The 20,269-nt window shown below is 43.5% G+C and overlaps 1 protein-coding gene across 1 annotated transcript in view; it reads left to right on the forward strand.

Annotated features, from left to right (window-relative positions):
* ADAMTSL1 (ADAMTS like 1) overlaps nt 1–20,269 on the forward strand; it is a 714,148-nt gene that overhangs the window by 525,958 nt on the left and 167,921 nt on the right. Inside the window, exons 7-8 of the mRNA XM_038769612.1 lie at nt 6,101–6,175; nt 16,046–16,203. Coding sequence (XP_038625540.1) covers nt 6,101–6,175; nt 16,046–16,203 — 233 coding nt within the window. The remainder of the gene's footprint in view (nt 1–6,100; nt 6,176–16,045; nt 16,204–20,269) is intronic.

Raw genomic sequence — 20,269 nt, forward strand, 5'->3', positions numbered from 1 at the left:
AAACAGACTCATTCCTTGCCTACAACAAGCTTACATAATAATGATGGTGTTTGTTAAGCACTTAATATGTGTCAAGCACTGTTCTAAGCACTGGGGAAGATAAGTCAGGTTGGACACAGTCCCTGTCCCATATGGGGCTAACAAATCTTAGTTCTTATTTTACAGATGAGGTAACTGAGGCATAGAGAAGTGCAGTGACTTGCCCACGGTCACACAGCAGACAGGTGGTAGATCCGGGATTAGAACCCAGGTCCTTCTGACTCCCAGGCCCGTGCTCTATCCACTAGGCATATGTATCCGCACCCGTTCCCCGAGAAACTGCTCCTGATTGCAAAATGAATGAATGCATACATAACCACCCTCATGAGAGTACATTGGAATTGAGCACCTGTATGGTGCAGTTTATCATTATTGAAGTATTGAACCATAGCTTCCTTTCTACATGCAGACCAACTTGTAGAAACAAACACCCTTCTTATCCATAGCCTAGCTCCAAGACTGACTTCCAAAACAGGTTTTCTTGAACCGGTTCCAGGCCAAAAGGATGTGAGATTAACTTACTTTGTATTGGAGAGTTATAGGACAAACCCAGCATTCCCCACTATGGGTTTTTCCACCCCCACACTCCATTGCCTACAGCCTGTGGGACTTGTGAACATTTCTTGCTGAAGCAAGCACTCCCTCACCCAGGATACTGAACTGACCACTATTCTTAACTGGTTGGAGCAGGGGCCTTGCCTTTAAGTCGTCATCTCTAGAGCCTGTGTGAGGTCTTTTCACCTCATCACTCCATACATAAGACAAAATTTCTTTCTGCCCCTAGCTATTAATCAATATATACCCACCAGCATGAGAATTGCTATGTTTTGTAATTTAACCCAACTATTGTTCGCTACATATTATGCTTAGTCATATACGTGGCTAATACTTAAAAAAAAAGACTTCCAAGGTATTTGCCTCAGTTATGTCCTGTGGCAGTGAATTTCATGTATTAATTGTATGTTACCTAAGATGATTTTCATTTACCCACTTTGAGATCTCTCCTTTTTCTGAATTTTCTGAAATGGCATGCAAGAGTTTCCCTCTGGTTTACTCCATGCCTCTTATTATTTTATGTTTTAGTATCTTTAGGCAACACTCTTTTATATTCATATACTCCCTTTCATACCTCCTCTTAAGTTTTCATTTTTCCAAGAAAGTACTCGCCTTTCAGAAATCACCCTAATTCATTCTCACTTTCCTCTGAACCTCTTGGCCATTGGCCTCACCAAACAGAAGATGAAACAGTGCCATTATTTTGCCTTCAATCCTATCAGAATTATTTGAAAGTATCCACTTTAAATTATTGCTGTGCTTTTTTCAAAGATTTCTCCCTTGTTGATTTTCATATGCTTTTACATCATAAATTGCATTTACCTAAAATATATAATAATAATAATGGCATTTATTAAGCGCTTACTATGTGCAAAGCACTGTTCTAAGCGCTGGGGAGGTTACAAGGTGATCAGGTTGTCCCACAGGGGGTTCACAGTCCTAATCCCCATTTTACAGATGAGGTAACTGAGGCCCAGAGAAGTGAAGTGACTTGCCCAAAGTCACACAGCTGACCACTGGTGGAGCCGGGATTTGAACCCCTGACCTCTAACTCCAAAGCCCAGGCTCTTTCCACTGAGCCATGCTGCTTCCCATGATTGTGTCCATATTAGGCAGAATAATCTTTTGAAGTTAGCCACTGTATTATCTGTTGCTCTTATACTCTTTAAGAAGGGCTTTTCAAAACAGGCTTCTAAAAATAAGAAGACTCTATTACTCACCAGTCACTTGGAAGTGGTAGAGAAGCACCCTTCCAAAAGAATAAGGAAGGAAAACAGAGCCTTCTCTCCAGGGCTTTCAAAGCTTTGCTAGGGTTACCCTATAACAGAGCCCCTCCCCGGTTCCTACAGACCAAACCTATTTCTTCCCAGAAGGTTCCAAGTCCTAAAGGATACACGATGGCATCAATTACCAAGATAGATTTCTAACTAATAATAATAATTATGGTATTTGTTACGCACTTCCTGTGTGCCAGGCACTGTACTAAGCGCTGGGGTGTATACAAACAAATCTGGTTGGACACAGTCCCTGTCCCACATGGGGCTCACAGTCTCAATCCCCATTTTACAGATGAGGTAACCAAGGTCCTGAGAAGTGAAGTGATTTGCCCAAGGTCACACAGCAGATAAGTGGCATGACCGGGATTAGAACCCATGACCTCAGACTCCCAGGCCTGTGCTCTATCCACTACATCATGCTGCTTCTCCAACTTCTTTGGTCTCCTTTGATCAAACTTTGGGTCCTATGGGCCTGAATACTTACACACCCAGCTTTCTTCATAGTGTGTGATCATTTATGGTTTTGTGTGTACCCTTAATGTAGGAAGCTTGGGAAGTAGCGTGGCTTAGTGGGAAAAGCACGGGCCTAGGAATCAGAAGGTCATGGGTTCTAATCCCAGCCCCACTATGCACCTGTTGGGTGATCTTGGGCAAGTCACTTTACTTCAGTTCCCTCATTTGCCAAATGGAGATTCAATACCTGTTCTCTCTCCTATATAGACTGTGAGCCCCATGTGGGACCTGATTATCTTGTATCTATCATAGTTCTTAGTACAGTGCTTGACACATACTAAGTGCTTTGCAAATACCACAATTATTATTCTGAATTAATGTGACTAGTATCAGTCAATCAACCAATGATATTTATTGAGTACTTGCTATATGCAGAGCACAGTTTGAAACACTTGGGAGAGTACAATACAATAGAATTAGCAGACATATTTCCTGCCCATAGTGACCTTTCAGTCTAGAATGGAGACAGACATTAGTATGAATCGATAAGTAATTTACAATGAATCATTTAAAGATATGTATATAAGTGTTGCGGGGTTGGGAGTAGGACAAATATCAAATGTCTAAAGGTCAAACCCTTTAGTATCCCAAACCAGCATTTGTGTATATCCATATCTTTGAATAAGTATACATGTCTGGAAGCATATGCAAAATGTGGAAGCCAAAGAGGATCTCAAAGAGAAAGTGAGAAGATTTTTTTTCCCCTCAGAAACAGGGCAGATTGAAACTATTTCTAACAAAGTTAACTAAAAAGTATCAATCAAAAGTATTCACTGAGGGCCCACTGTGAGAAGAGGACAATATCAGACACTGAAAGGGTTACAGAAGAGTAAGAGTACAGAGTTTTAACCTTAAGAAATGTAGAACGCTGTGAGGATGAAACTTTGTCTTCAACCCCATGGTTTCAATGCCATGGATGTAGTGGCTGCCCTTGTCTTCATAGAGCTAGTGCCCTTGAACAACAGTAAACAGACAGCAAAGGAGATTGAGTCAGAAGAATAAATGAAGAAACACAAATGTTATAAATTAAAAGCAAAGTTCACAGTTCTATGTATAAATATTCAGAGTCCCCCAGATATTTCAAAATGTGTAAAAAAAATTTCAATTTGTACATTATAGTGTCATCACCTTTAAAGCAATGCTTGTAATAATATTTGTTAGGCTTACAACTGATTTTTATTTTTCTGTTAAATTCCATGTGAGACTTTTAATCTTAAAGAATACATGAGTCAGAATCAAGACAAGATTCATTGACGATGACTTCAAGAGTACATGCTTAGGAATATAAATTACACTGAAAATCACTGAATACATAGAGGGGTTTTAACAATGAAGCATTTCCAGTTCATTTGGGAATTTTAAACAGAATCTAGGTCAAGGAGATCAGGCAGCAGTTTTAGCTTATTTTAATAGGGTCGTGATGGCTACTTCAACTAACAACCATTCCCATCTCACAAATTAGAGGAAACATAGCTATTGACATTGGACTGGGGAATGTGAGTGTGATAGCACAATCCCACTTAAAAATTTCAATTCTAAGCATGTTATTGAAGGCTACAGAATGAAAATGGTACAAAGAAGGGAAGAAGGCAAAGACCTAGGGAAGGAAGACAGAAGGAAGTGTAGGGAGCTAAGGAGTAGAGGGAAAATAAAATGAGGACAATTGGAAGGAGAAATATGAAGGGAGTAAGGGAAGAGTAGCAACAGTCCTCAAACCTGATAGCTAGCACCCAGGAAATGTATTCACTGATCTGAACTGCATAGGAGCAGCATTCATCAAAATTAATTTAAATGTTATGGGTTGGAATAGGCCACTTCTGTGCCTCACTCCCTCTGCTTAATTCCATGGCCTGGAGTCATGAATGCTACATGGCCAACTTTATGGAGGTAGTCCAACCCTGTTTCTATCTCAGTGGAAAGAGCACAGGCTTGGGAGTCAGAGGTCATGAGTTCTAATCCTGGCTCTGCCACAAGTCGGCTGTGTGACTTTGGGCAAGTCACTTAACTTCTCTGTGCCTCAGTTCCCTCATCTGTAAAATGGGGATTAAGATTGTGAGCCTCATGTGGGACAACCTGATTACCTTGCATCCCCCCAGCACTTAGAACAGTGATTTGCATGTAGTAATTGCTTAACAAATACCATTATTATTATTATCACCATTCCCCAATTACCACAAGATCCATATCTTCATTTCCACCTTAAGGTTCAATTGAGCAGCTATTGGAAGTGAAGCAGCTGTGTTAAAGGCTGAGTCACCATAAGAGATCATCACAGAGGTGATCCTGGGAATTATAGACTGGTACATCTCACTCCTGTCTAGTGAGAAGTTGAATCCATAGTAGTTGAATCCATAGAATCCAAAGCAGTTGAATCCATAATTCAGTTTAGGATCATTAATGATAATAATAATGATGGTATTTGTTAAACGCTTAACTATATGCCAGGCACTGTACTAAGCACTGGGGTTGATACAAGCAAATCGGATTGGACACAGTCCCTATCCCATGTGGGGCTCACAGTCTCAATCCCCATTTTACAGATGAGGTAACTGAGGCCCCGAGAAGTGAAGTGACTTGCCCAAAGTCACACAACATACAAGTGGAGGAGGCGGGATTAGAACCCATGACCTTCTGACTCCCAGGCCCGTGGTCTTTCCACTACGCCATGCTGCTTCTCAAACTTCTCATTAAGGGTTTAGAAAAACACAACCTGGAAAGGAGGAAAAACAGCATAGTTTCTGTTTAGGTGAAATTATTCCTAAATTATCTGCTTGAGTTTTAGAAGGGTTCGACAGACACGTGGCTAGAGGGGAACCAGTAGTCATAATACATTTCGGATTTTGGCAGGAAGGGATGTAACATACACCGGAGTGGTTGCTTACCCTATATCGAATGCTCACAGTGAGGCTAGTGGTTGTATGGGATATACCAAAGATACAGCATCCCTGCCCCTTATTGTGTCACCCAGAATCCTTTTAGAAAGTACAAATTGTAAGAATCCAGGCAGAACTGAGCATGCCTTGGAAGAAGAAGGAACTTAGTACACCTACAGAGGGAGAAACCAGGCATGGGTATATTGTGTAGGAGGGCAGAAAGTCTCTGCATTTTACACTGATCGCAGAGATGTTTTGCAATTGTTCTGCATTTGGGGTCCAACTACAGCACCTACTAGGGACACGTGATCTAGTGGGTTTTATGGCCAAGTTTGGGTATGACTAGTTTCCCCCTTTGCCAAACTGCAAATACTAAGGATATATTAAAAAACTAAAATGAGGCAAGAATTCAATTGCTTCTTTTTGTTCTCCTAAGTAAAATGCTAGCAGAAACCAGAGATAATTTCAGAATTTTATATTTTAAGTTCTTCCTTTGAAGGTTGAAGCACGTTTCTTTTATTTTTTTACTTCCAAACAAGTCCAAATGAATTATCAACGTGAGGTGAAATCTGTTTTAATTAGAGGCAAAGATAAAATGCAAATAAACAAATGTGTCGTGGAGTGAATCAGACAGAACTCATATTTTGGATGCTAATTTGAGAAAACAATTGTCCTACTAGCTGACTGCTGGCCTTGGTTTTTGTGAAGTTTTATTTGCTTTATTTGTTTTCTGGTTTTTATTTTCATATTCAATTTCACATTTGGCTTTCATCTTCATATTTTAAGGCTTGTTTTAAAGTAAATGGGGGCATAAGGCTTGATTTTATTTTTGTTTCTCCTCAGTGGATGATACCGTGGTTGCTATTCCCTATGGAAGCAGACATATTCGCCTTGTCTTGAAAGGTCCTGACCACTTGTGTAAGTAAACTGAGTAGTTGTTTTCTTAAAATTATCCTAGTATGGTCTTTATTTTTAGGATTTTTTTTTGTTTAGTTCATTCTTTCCAATATAATTTAAAACATAAGAATGCAAATCTCTCTGCCCCATCATAATATAGTATTTTGAGAATTTCTGTTTATCTTTTGACTGTCTCCTTTGCTGGTGAAAGCTTCTGTGTTAATTATTTCTTCCCACAAGAATATTGTAAAGTACAGATTATGTCCTCTTAGCAGGTTGTTCATGAGTTTAACGTTTCTGTTCTTTCACTCTCTTTTCCTCTCTCATGTCCCCTCTTTACCCTCCTAAATTTCCCTCCTCTTTGCCATTCCCAATCAGAGCAGCATGAAAGAAATAAAAAGTTTTTAACAGGGAAATGTAAGAAGAGCCATCAGAGGAGTGAGCTCTTGTCATATGTGTTCAACTAAAGATATCTTTTCAGAAGTAGATTCCTAGTATGCTAGCATGACACAAATTAGGAAGCAGAATTAGCCAAGTAGTAATGATAAAGAGCCAGGAAACCAGATAGACCAGTGCATTGCAAATGATCTTTAGTTTGTTCAATAATAGCAATACATAGTCATTGTTTTTAATGCTTGTTTAGATGTAAAGTTGTGAATTTAAACCAGAAAACTATGGGCTGTAAACCAGAATTTGGGGCAGGTCAGGGAGGAGGGGGAAGAAAGCCTAAAATTGATATTTATGTAAGAGTTGTTTGGCCAAAATACTTTATTTTAAATAGTCACTTGGGCATCTCTGGTCTCCTTGACTATGACTGTTCCTTTCTTCAAATGAATTAGTTGTGTTTTCTTCCCTTTTTTACACATAGGAACATAACAAGGTTGATAATGAGCATCATCTTATTGAATTATCAATGAAATAATACAAAAGATGCAAGCAGGGGAAAGATTTTCAGGGGACAGATAGTGACCTGAAAGAGTAAAATGAGAAAGCCAGTTGTGCTCTCTTAAAAGAAAAGCCATTTTACTTTGGTATGTGAAGGAAGGTTTCAAGTGAGGAACAGTGCAGCTCAGACCTAGGCAAGGGATGTGGTTAATGCACCTTATATGGATCCAAGTTCATTTCTAGTTTGGGACAACTCTATAAAATATGGCATTCACATGCCAGAAGATTATATATGCTAGTGAACTGTAACCATTCAAACCATTCTTTGTTCCCTTTGAGAATTGAGCAGGGTAGTGCAGCTGATTGCCTGGACGGCAGCCCCTCTCTCAATACAGGGTCAGATTTAAATGAAATAGCTGAGTCAGGGTCATCACAAATCAGGGAACTGGCAGGCTTCCCTCAAAAACAAGAACTCAGAGGAAAGATAAAAAAGGAGAATTTATTTTTTTAAGTATATTAGCCTCCTAGGATACACTGGTGGCCAGCATCATGTCAGCGATAAAACATCAGAAAAACAGGCTGGTTCAAGTTAACCATCCAACTGACTATCAGGTAGGGGAAGCAGTGTTGCCTAATGGAAAGATCATAGACCTGGGAGTCAGGTAAGCTGAGTTCTAATAATAACAATAATAATAATGAATGTAGGATTTGTTAAGCACTTACTATGTGCCAAGCACTATACTGTGCACTGAGATAGAGACAATCAATCAATCAATCAGTCATATTTATTGAGCACTTACTGTGTGCCGAGCACTGTACTAAGCGCTTGGGAAATACAAGTTGGCAACATATAGAGACGGTCCTTACCCAACAGCGGGCTCACAGTCTAGAAGGGGGAGACAGACAACAAAACAAAACATATTAACAAAATAAAATAAATAGAATAGATATGTTCAAGTAAAATAAATAGAGTAATAAATACATACAAACATATATACATATATACAGATGCTGTGGGGAAGGGAAGGAGGTAAGGCGGGGGATGGAGAGGGGGAAGAGGGGGAGAAGAAGGATGGGGCTCAGTCTGGGAAGGCCTCCTGGAGGAGGTGAGCTCTCAGTAGGGCCTTAAAGGGAGGAAGAGAGCTAGCTTGGCGGATGTGGGGAGGGAGGGCATTCCAGGACACGGGGAGGACGTGGGCCGGGGGTCGACGGCGGGACAGGTGAGAATGAGGCACGGTGAGGAGATTAGCGGCAGAGGAGCGGAGGGTGAGGGCTGGGCTGTAGAAGGAGAGAAGGGAGGTGAGGTAGGAGGGGGTGAGGTGATGGAGAGCCTTGAAGCCGAGGGTGAGGAGTTTCTGCCTGATGCATAGGTTGATTGGTAGCCACTGGAGATTTTTGAGGAGGGGAGTAACATGCCCAGAGTGCTTCTGGACAAAGACAATCCAGACAGCGGCGTGAAGTATGGATTGAAGTGGGGAGAGACAAGACGATGGGAGATCAGAGAGGAGGCTGATACAGTAGTCCAGATGGGATAGGATGAGAGCTTGAATGAGCAGGGTAGCGGTTTGGGTGGAGAGGAAAGGGCGGATCTTGGCAATGTTGCAGAGCTGAGACCGGCAGGTTTTGGTGATGGCTTGGATGTGAGGGGTGAACAAGAGAGCGGAGTCGAGGATGACACCAAGGTTGCGGGCTTCTGAGACGGGAAGGATGGTAGTGCCGTCAACATCATCATCATCATCAATCGTATTTATTGAGCGCTTACTATGTGCAGAGCACTGTACTAAGCGCTTGGGAAGTACAAATTGGCAACATATAGAGACAGTCCCTACCCAACAGTGGGCTCACAGTCTAAAAGGGGGAGACAGAGAACAAAACCAAACATACTAACAAAATAAAATAAATAGAATAGATATGTACAAATAAAATAAATAAATAAATAGATAGAGTAATAAATATGTACAAACATATATACATATATACAGGTGCTGTGGGGAAGGGAAGGAGGTAAGAAGGGGGGGATGGAGAGGGGGACGAGGGGGAGAGGAAGGAAGGGGCTCAGTCTGGGAAGGCCTCCTGGAGGAGGTGAGCTCTCAGCAGGGCCTTGAAGGGAGGAAGAGAGCTAGCTTGGTGGATGGGCAGAGGGAGGGCATTCCAGGCCCGGGGGATGACGTGGGCTGGGGGTCGATGGCGGGACAGGCGAGAGCGAGGTACGGCTAGGAGATTAGCGGCGGAGGAGCGGAGGGTGCGGGCTGGGCTGTAGAAGGAGAGAAGGGAGGTGAGGTAGGAGGGGGTGAGGTGATGGAGAGCCTTGAAGCCCAGGGTGAGGAGTTTCTGCCTCATGCACAGATTGATTGGTAGCCACTGGAGATTTTTGAGGAGGGGAGTAATATGTCCAGAGCGTTTCTGGACAAAGATAATCCGGGCAGCAGCATGAAGTATGGATTGAAGTGGAGAGAGACACGAGGATGGGAGATCAGAGAGAAAGCTGATGCAGTAGTCCAGACGGGATAGGATGAGAGCTTGAATGAGCAGGGTAGCGGCTGGGATGGAGAGGAAAGGGCGGATCTTGGCAATGTTGTGGAGCTGAGACTGGCAGGTTTTGGTGACGGCTTGGATGTGAGGGGTGAATGAGAGAGTGGAGTCGAGGATGACACCAAGTTTGCGGGCTTGTGAGACGGGAAGGATGGTAGTGCCATCAACAGAGATGGGAAAGTCAGGGAGAGGGCAAGGTTTGGGAGGGAAGCCAAGGAGTTCAGTCTTCGACATGTTGAGCTTTAGGTGGCGGGCAGACATCCAAATGGAGATGTCCTGAAGGCAGGAGGAGATGCGAGCCTGGAGAGAGGGGGAGAGAGCAGGGGCAGAGATGTAGATCTGGGTGTCATCAGCGTAGAGATGATAGTTGAAGTCATGGGAGCGAATGAGGTCACCAAGGGAGTGCGTGATTGGGACTCATCCCAACAGTGATGGGAAAGTCAGGGAGAGGGCAGGGTTTGGGAGGGAAGACAAGGAGTTCAGTCTTGGACATGTTGAGTTTTAGGTGGTGGGCAGACATCCAGATGGAGATGTCCTGAAGGCAGGAGGAGATGTGAGCCTGGAGGGAGGGGGAGAGAGCAGGGGCAGAGATGTAGATTTGGGTGTCATCAGCATAGAGATGATAGTTGAAGCCATGGGAGCAAATGAGGTCACCAAGGGAATGAGTGTAGATTGAGAACAGAAGGGGACCAAGAACTGAACCTTGAGGAACCCCCACAGTAAGGGGATGGGAGGGGGAGGAGGAGCCTGCAAAAGAGACTGAGAATGAACGACCAGAGAGATAAGAGGAGAACGAACCAGGAGAGGACGGAGTCTGTGAAGCCAAGGTTGGATAGCGTATTGAGGAGAAGGGGGTGGTCCACATTGTCGAAGGCAGCTGAGAGGTCGAGGAGGATTAGGATAGAGTATGAGGCGTTGGATTTGGCAAGCAGGAGGTCATTGGTGACCTTTGAGAGGGCAGTTTCCATGGAATGTAGGGGACAGAATCCAGACTTCAGGGGGTCTAGGAGAGAGTTGGCGTTGAGGAATTCGAGGCAGCGCATGTAGACGACTCGTTCAAGGAGTTTGGAAAGGAATGGTAGGAGGGAGATGGGGCGATAACTCAATGGTGAGGTGGGGTCAAGAGAGGGTTTTTTTAGGATGGGAGAGACATGGGCATGTTTGAAGGCAGAGGGAAAGGAACCAGTGGAGAGTGAGCGGTTGAAGATGGAAGTTAAGGATGGGAGAAGGGAAGGAGCAAGAGATTTCATGAGATGAGAGGGAATGGGGTCAGAAGCACAGGTGACCGAAGTAGCACTTGAGAGGAGGGAGGAGAGCTCCTCTGAGGATACTGCTGGGAAGGATGGGAGAGTAGCAGAGAGTGTTGAGAGCCGGGGGGTTGGAGAAGGTGGTGGGGGGTGATTTTGGGGAGGTCAGACCTGATGGATTTAATTTTATTAATGAAGTATGAGGCCAGATCGTTGGGGGTGAGGGAAGGAGGAGGGGGAGGAACCAGGGTCCTGAGAAGGGAGTTGAATGTATGGAAGAGCTGATGGAGATGATGGGCATGGGTGTCAATAAGGGAGGAGAAATAGTTTTGTCTGGCAAAGGAGAGGGCTGAGTTAAGGCAGGAAAGGATAAACTTGAAGTGAACGAGGTTGGCATGGTGTTTAGACTTTCGCCAGCAGCGTTCGGCAGCTCGAGCATAAGAGCGAAGGAGGCGGACAGTGGCAGTGATCCAGGGCTATGGGTTAGTGGTACGAGAGTGGTGAAGGGAAAAGGGAGCGAGTGAGTCTAGCTGAGTAGAAAGGGTAGAGTTGAGAGCAGTAATCTGATCATCAAGATTGGGTAGAGAGGAGAGGAAGGCGAGGTGGGGTGTGAGGCACTCAGAAAGATGGATGGGGTCAAGAGAGCGGAGATCTCTGTGAGGGAGTAATATGGATTTATAGGAGAAAGGAGTGTGAGTGAGGAGGCAGGTGAGAATATGATCAGAGAGAGGGATTTCAGAGTTGGTGAGGGTGGACACAGTGCAGCGGTAGGAGATGATGAGGTCGAGGGTATGACCAAGTTGGTGAGTAGGTGAGGTGCGGTGGAGCAAGAGGTTGGCAGCGTCAAGGAGAGATAGAAGGCGGGCGGCTGAGGAGTCACCAGGGATATCCATGTGGATGTTGGAAGTCTCTGAGGATCAGAGTGGGCATGGAAAAGGAGAGAAGGAAGGTGAGGAAGGGGTCAAAATCGTTAAAGAAGTTGAAGGGGGGGCAGATAATCAGGTCCCACATGAGGCTTCCAGTCTAGGTGGGAGGGAGAACAGTTATTGAATCCTCATTTTGCAGATGAGGGAACTGAGGCATAGAGAAGTTAAATGATGATGATGGTATTTCTCAAGCACTTACTATGTGCCAAGCACTGTTCTAAACACTGGGGGGGATACAAAGTAATCAGGTTGTCCCATGTGGGGTTCACAGTCTTAATCCCCATTTTACAGAAGAGGGAACTGAGGCACAGAGAAGTGAAGTGACTTGCCCAAAATCACACAGCTGACAAGTGACAGAGCCGGGATTAGAACCCACGACCTCTGACTCCCAAGCCCGTGCTCTTTCCATTGAGCCATGCTGTAAATAATTTGGCCAACGTCACACAGCAGACAAGTGGTAGAGCAGGGATTAGAATCCAGGCCCTCTGACTCCTGGGCCCCTGCTATTTCCAGTAGGTCACACTGCTTCTGATCCCAGTTTTTTTATGATATTTAATTGCTTTCTATGTGCCAGGCACTGTACTAAGTGCTGGGTTAGATACAGGTGTATCAGATGATAAGGTAACTGAGGCCCAGAGATGTTAAGTAACTTGCCCAAGGTCCCACAGCAGACCAGTGGCTAGTCTTCCTCTGGTCTGTTGTGACACCTTGGACAAGTCACTCAACTGCTTTGTGCCTCAATTTCTTCTTCTGTAAGATGAGTAAATAGCTGCATCTCCATACAGAACTGTGTGGAACTGTAGAAGGTTATTTAATTATTTCTAATGAAATAACTGGTTTGACAGAGTTTGGGAAAATGAAAAAAATGAAAAGTACACAATCAAAAGGTGTTATTAAAATATGGGATATCCAATTTCCCACTCTAATCAGTGTCATTTTCAGTATAGGTGTATCCAAGAGAGAGTCTCCCTTTGGTACAAAATTTTGTTCATATTACATTCCAGAGAAGACCATGGGACCTGGGTCAAACACTCCTAAGGGAATTTGACCATTTGCGTAATAGCCTTATGCACGTAAGATGTGTCTTTGAACGTTTTTGAACTTCTGTCCTGTGACCTAGCATCCGGGGAAATTGCCTATCCCACTGTGAGGAGCTATCTCAACCTAACACAAGTCAAATTTCCCATCATAAGGCTCCCCAAATCCCAGCCACCTGAAGTTGGTTGAATTGCTACCCAAATACTTGGGTATGCCTGGACCGCTTTTAGAGGAAAGAGTTTAGAGGTCTCATTTGACAGACGAGTCCTGGGACTCTAAACTCATTCCTCTAGCAGTGGCCCAGTCCCTCCCTAGAATGGGCTTGAAATTCTGAAAAAGACCTGAAATCACTCTAGATTCACAAGGATTCTCCCCACTAGGACTGATTTGGCTAGAATGGACTAGTTGGTTCAACCTCACACACCACCACCACCTTGGAAATCTGGATTAATTTATGGCAGAATGGGATTAGGGCATAGCTCCATTTGCAGGGAATTTGGTGCTCTGGCATAAATCATTTTCAACCTGTTAATGCACCTAGGAATTTAGGGGACATAAGCCTACATCTAAAACTCTTTGGTGTGCAGTCACCTCTCCTCCCTTAGGAAAATCCTAATCTAAATTACGTCAGGAAAATCAATCAATTGTATTCATTGAGCGCTTACTATGTTCAGGGCACTGTATTAAGTGCTTGGTAGAGTACAATACAACAGAACTAGCAGGCATGTTCCCTGTGCATAACGAACTTGTAGCCTAGAGGGGGAGGAAAACCAGGGTCTGTCTTATTTTAAAGATAATATCATCACCAACTTCTTCATAATCAAAGTATGAGTACCTTCAAGATATCTTCCTAAAGTTGCTTATGAACCCATTCTAATGTCTAACAGCCCTGTAGTTAGGGAATCACCCTTGTTCTGACCTGAGTGTAGTACAGAGGATAACATGTATTTCATGTTGATAAACTTTTATGTAATTGAAGATGGTTATTAACTCTTCCCTTACCTTTATATCTTTGGGCTCATAATTTCCCAGGTCTCTTTTACATCCTCACAGTTATTTTTCCTGCTCTCCTCTGAGCTCTCTTCACATTTTTGCAATCTGAATTTGAAAGGCCCAAATGGACATGACTTTCAAATTTGGACCTAAACAGTATAATGATTTTATACTGTAGTTCTGTTTGTAAGCTGTGACTCCAGGATTCCTTTTTTTAACAGCATAACATCTCTATCTCAGGTTCAGAATGTATTTGCCACCTTAACCTTGTGGGCTTGGAGGGTAAAGTGCGGTTTTTATTATACCAATTTTCTGTCCATGTTGAAATAACTATGAAGAAATACAAGCTGTTCATTTTTACCCTCAGAGTTAAAAAATATCAATCAATCAATCAATCGTATTTATTGAGCGCTTACTGTGTGCAGAGCACTGTACTAAGTGCTTGGGAAGTACAAGTTGGCAACATATAGAGACAGTCCCTACCCAACAGTGGGCTCACAGTCTAAAAGGGGGTGACAGAGAACAAAACCAAACATATTAACAAAATAAAATAGAATAGATATGTACAAGTAAAATAAATAAATAAATAAAGTAATAAATATGTACAAACATATATACATATATACAGGTGCTGTGGGGAAGGGAAGGAGGTAAGATGTGGGGGATGGAGAGGGGGATGAGGGGGAGAGGAAGGAGGGAGCTCAGTCTGGGAAGGCCTCCTGGAGGAGGTGAGCTCTCAGTAGGGCCTTGAAGGGAGGAAGAGAGCTAGCTTGGCGGATGTTGGGAGGGAGGGCATTCCAGGCCATGGGGATGATGTGGGCTGGGGGTATTTACCAAGTGTATACAACTAAAAATGTTGTATACCAAATATGGGTTTGACTTCAAACCTTGTAAAAGATAAGTTTTGATACAGAGAAACCAAACACTGTCATCTGGTGAAAGGTTTCTTCATTTTGCATAGGAAGGAACTGCCGCAATTCATTTCCCCAAATCGTAAATTGATAGTACAATCCAGGTATTTTGCCTCTCCATCCAGTATTCTGTCCATCAGGTCACATGCCACCTATGATGTATTATAATGTAAAATTAGACTTGTTTAGGAGGCTCCCAAAGGAAACTTTGATCATTTGTGTGGTAAAGGCAGCTGACCAATGATACAGGACATCGTTTCAAAATTTCCCAGTCATACAACTATGCAAACATCACAAGTTTCAGTTTCTACGCTGTAACTTGTCTACCAATTCTGTTGTACTCTCCCAATCACTTAGTACAGTGCCCTGCACACAGTAAGCATTCAGTATGTACAATTGATTGATCTATAGAGTTGAACTGTTTTTTGGGTGTTTTTTAAGTGGGGTAATGTAGATTAGAACTCTGTCAGTCAATCCTATTTGACTCTGAACCTCTTATCAGTCAATCAGTGGTACTTATTGAGTGCTTACTGTAAGCTCATTGTGGGCAGGGAATGTGTCTGTTTATTTTTGTATTGTACTCTCCCAAGCACTTAATATAGTACTCTGCACATGGTAAGTGCTTGATAAATGAGAATGACTGGCTGACAGAGAACACTGAACTAAGTGCTTGGTAGAATACAATACAGTAGAGTTGATAGACATGATCCCTGCCCATAAGTACCTTACAATAACATTTCCCTTATACATACAAGCTACTGCCTAAACTCTGGAGAATAGTAGGGATCAGGTCACTCAGATCAGGACATCCTATCAGACCCACTCAAAACATTTTTCGAAACAGAAATTATGGCAAAAATAAAGGGGAGAGCCGAGAGGCAGGTTTTAAGATTGGTGTTTAATGATTATGCACAAAATAAGTGACAAGAAGGGCATAGGTCATTGAAATATACAGGTAATACTTCAGTTTCATATTAGCCAATAACTTCAATGTCTTCTCCCACCAATTCTTATCTGCATTGCTGAAAAGCAGCAAATGTACTAGTTTCTCTGTTCATCCACTAGGAAATTTCAAAACAGTGAAATGAACATAGGACAGGCCGCAGACAAGAGGAAAAGCCAGGATCCTGGATAATTCACACACTGGTTAATCATTCCCTGAGTAATAAGATATTTTTGTGTGTGTATGTGTGTGTATAAACCTTCTGAATCCCAAGAATATTTCCCAGCAGTTTCAATGAAGAGATTCTGTTCTCCATTTAGTCGTAGATTTGGGGAATGACTAATGTGTCCGTGCTATGGAAGCTGTGGTGGCTTTGGGAATGTCTTACTCGCTTCTTGTTTTGTTTTTGTTTGTAGATCTGGAAACCAAGACTCTCCAGGGAACAAAAGGTGAAAATAGTCTCAGCTCTACAGGCACATTTGTTGTGGACAATTCTAGTGTTGACTTCCAGAAGTTTCCAGACAAAGAGATATTGAGAATGGTTGGGCCGCTCTCTGCAGATTTCACTGTGAAGGTGAGAAACATCCATCTCTCTAATGGCCTGTTTAAATCAAAAATCTTCAAACAAAATAATATACTGCCCCTTAAGTGATAAATAAAGTGATGGAAAACTTGGAAAGCCTGTTTTTCCCAGGTAATGTTTCATTCTATGATATTAGGCTACAGTCTGCCCTTTTTTGTAGATTACTCGATTGAAAAATAAATAGCTGACATATTTAAGGTCTTAGGGAAACACTTGCATATATTTTTTTAAGTCAAGGCAGAGTGTGATAAGTTTAGGGATCAGAAGGCAGACACAAACTCAATTAGAAAAATTGACTTAATACTGAGGTAGGTTATTTGTAAACATCCTCGATTGGCTGGTATACAGAGCCTATAATGCTACTCAAATGCATAGACAGTGATGATAGCATGGAGGTTGTTTTGGGTTCAATTGTCATGATTCCACTTGGAAGTTCTGCTTTCTGTTGCATTGGCAACAAAACTGAAATTGTTTCCTCCCATCAGTGCTACCCTATTCTTCACAGTAATGTAAAACACATTGCTGGAAACACTGTACACTTTTTGTAGGGAAAACACACACACACCTCAGGAGAACATTTGGGAATCACAGTAAAATAAAATTTCTTCGCCCCCACACCCCTGCCCTTTTTTTCTTCAGTAAGTCAGAAGGATCTGAAGGATTTCAGCTGTAAAAGCTGTAAAACTTGTATCATTTCCAGGACTCTATACATTTTTCATTATGAGGTCTGGAGCTAGAGGACATTTGATTTAAGCTAGTGCTTTCTGTAATTTATTTTAGTGTTTCTCTCCCCCTGTAGACTGTAAGCTTCTTGTGGGCAGGGATCATATCTGCCAACTCTATTGTATTGTACTCTCCCAGATGCTTAATACAATGCTCTGCACACAGAAAGTGTTCAATCAATACCATTGATTGATTGACATGGAATCCACAAAGGTATTTCTGCTATAAGTAAATTTGCTGATATTTTTTTAAAGAGAAAAAGTAAATTCTCTCTGTGAGGTTTGGTCTCTGTGTATGCAAATGAGAAACCTCTTCTAATAGCTTCCAGCATAACCACACTTCTCCCGAGAGAGCTGTAGATTTTTGTGAGCTAAGAAAGAGCCTTCCAAACCATGTGATTAATGCAGAATCCCAGAGCAAGCAATTAGATATCTTGTTTCTGACACACAGGCCTAAATGATATTAGTCTACGCAAGAGGCCTCACATTTGTGGAGGATCCTGTGTTGCTCCACCTGGATTTTTTTTCTTTAGGGAATTTCTATCACTGCTTGCTCTAATTAAAAAAGACTAGCACACTGTCAGTGGAGCAGAGTTCTTGTCCATCCTGACATATCCTGTAGGATTTCCTTCTTCCTACTCCCCCCTTATGAAGTTTCCAAGGCTTTCTTTGAAACTTTCCACGTTTTCCATATCTCCATCCAACTAGAATTCAGCTTGTCTAAATTCTTTTATTTTTCTTCCCAATCCTTTTTTTGCCTAAAATCCCTTCTCTTTTATGTTGCTTTTCAGTCTTCATAACCAGAAGGGACATATGTCTCAAAATTTTAAAAAGTGAAGGGGTACTACTCTAAGTCTTTAAGTCTGGTCTGGTTGAAGCACCTGAAAATACAGAACATTTTGGCGACTGTGACTGACTTAAGAAATGAACTATGTGGGACAAGGAGGGCTTTTCTTCCTCTGACTTCTCTGATTTCATCGAACTGGGTTATCCTTTAACTCTGTCAGAATAGCAGCACATTTCAGACTTTGTAATGGTATAGAAAAATAGCTTCCCAATATGCCTAAAAGAATGTGCCAGATCCACCACTTCCTCTCCACCCAAACAGCTACCACCCGTATCATGGGTGGACTCTTGTTTTAACACTCTCTGCTACTCTCAACACTCTCCGCTACTCTCCCATCCTTCCCAGCAGTGTCCTCAGAGGAGCTCTCCTCCCTCCTCTCAAGCGCTACTTCGGTCACCTGTGCTTCTGACCCCATTCCCTCTCATGTTATGAAATCTCTCGCTCCGTCCCTTCTCCCCTCCTTAACTTCCATCTTCAACAGCTCACTCTCCACTGGTTCCTTCCCCTCTGCCTTTAAACATGCCCATGTCTCTCCCATCCTAAAAAAACCCTCTCTTGACCCCACCTCACCTTCTAGTTATCGCCCCATCTCCCTCCTACCATTCCTTTCCAAACTCCTTGAACGAGTCGTCTAAACGCGCTGCCTCGAATTCCTCAACATCAACTCTCTCCTTGACCCCCTCCATTCTGGCTTCCGTACCCTAGATTCCATGGAAACTGCCCTCTCAAAGGTCACCAATGACCTCCTGCTTGCCAAATCCAACGGCTCATTATCCTAATCCTCCTCGACCTCTCACCTGCCTTCGACACTGTGGACCACCCCCTTCTCCTCAACACGCTATCCAACCTTGGCTTCACAGACTCCGTCCTATCCTGGTTCGTTCTGCTCTTATCTCTCCGGTCGTGCACTCTCAGTCTCTTTTGCAGGCTCCTCCTCCCCCTCCCATCCCCTTACTGTGGGGGTTCCTCAAGGTTCAGTTCTTGGTCCCCTTCTGTTCTGTTCACTCCCTGGGTGACCTCATTCACCCCCACGGCTTCAACTATCATCTCTACGCTGATGACACCCAAATCTACATCTCTGCCCCTGCTCTCTCCCCCTCCCTCCAGGCTCGCATCTCCTCCTGCCTTCAGGACATCTCCATCTGGATGTCTGCCCACCACCTAAAACTCAACATGTCCAAGACTGAACTCCTTGTCTTCCCTTCCAAACCCTGCCCTCTCCCTGACTTTCCCATCACTGTTGACGGCACTACCATCCTTCCCATCTCAGAAGCCCGCAACCTTGGTGTCATCCTCGACTCCGCTCTCTCGTTCACCCCTCACATCCAAGCCGTCACCAAAACCTGCCAGTCACAGCTCTGCAACATTGCCAAGATCTGCCCTTTCCTCTCCATCCAAACCGCTACCCTGCTCGTTCAAGCTCTCATCCTATCCTGTCTGGACTACTGTATCAGCCTCCTCTCTGTTCTCCCATCCTCTTGTCTCTCCCCACTTCAATCCATACTTCATGCCACTGCCCGGATTGTCTTTGTCCAGAAACGCTCTGGGCATGTTACTCCCCTCCTCAGAAATCTCTAGTGGCTACCAATCAATCTACGCATCAGGCAGAAACTCCTCACCCTCGGCTTCAAGTCCCTCCATCACCTCGCCCCCTCCTACCTCACCTCCCTTCTCTCCTTCTACAGCCCAGCCTGCCCCCTCCGCTCCTCTGCCGCTAATCTCCTCATCGTGCTTCGTTCTCTCCTGTCCCACCGGTGACCCCCGGTCCACGTCATCCCCGTGTCCTGGAATGCCCTCCCTCCCCACATCCGCCAAGCTAGCTCTCTTCCTCCCTTCAAGGCTCTACTGAGAGCTCACCTCCTCCAGGAGGCCTTCCCAGACTGAGCCCCCTCCTTCCTTTTCCCCTCCTCCCCCTCTCCATACCCCCCCGCCTTACCTCCTTCCCTTCCCCACAGCACCTGTATATATGTTTGTTCGTATTTATTACTCTATTTATTTATTTATTTTACATGTATATATCTATTCTATTTATTTTATTTTGTTAATATGTTTTGTTTTGTTCTCTGTCTCCCCCTTCTAGACTGTGAGCCCACTGTTGGGTAGGGACCGTCTCTATATGTTGCCAAGTTGTACTTCCCAAGAGCTTAGTACAGTGCTCTGCACACAGTAAGCGCTCAATAAATTTGATTGATTGATTGATAATTTCTCCATTTATCTTTCTACCTCTAACATCTCCTCCCTCAAATCAATACTATAAGTTGCTGCATGGATCATCTTCTTGCAATATCGCTCAGCGCACATCTCTCCACTCTTCAGAAACCTTCAGTGACTACCCAACTCCCTCTGCATCTAGCAGAAACTCGATACTGTTGACTTCAAAGCTTTTCACCAGCTTTCTTCACCTTGAATAGCTGTTCTCTTCACTTACTACTTCTACTCCTCTTGACTCCTCCCAAGCTCACCTCTTCGCTGTACCTCACTTGCTATT

Source organism: Tachyglossus aculeatus, chromosome X4 (genome assembly GCF_015852505.1).
Source record: "Tachyglossus aculeatus isolate mTacAcu1 chromosome X4, mTacAcu1.pri, whole genome shotgun sequence".
Taxonomy (NCBI): domain Eukaryota; kingdom Metazoa; phylum Chordata; class Mammalia; order Monotremata; family Tachyglossidae; genus Tachyglossus; species Tachyglossus aculeatus.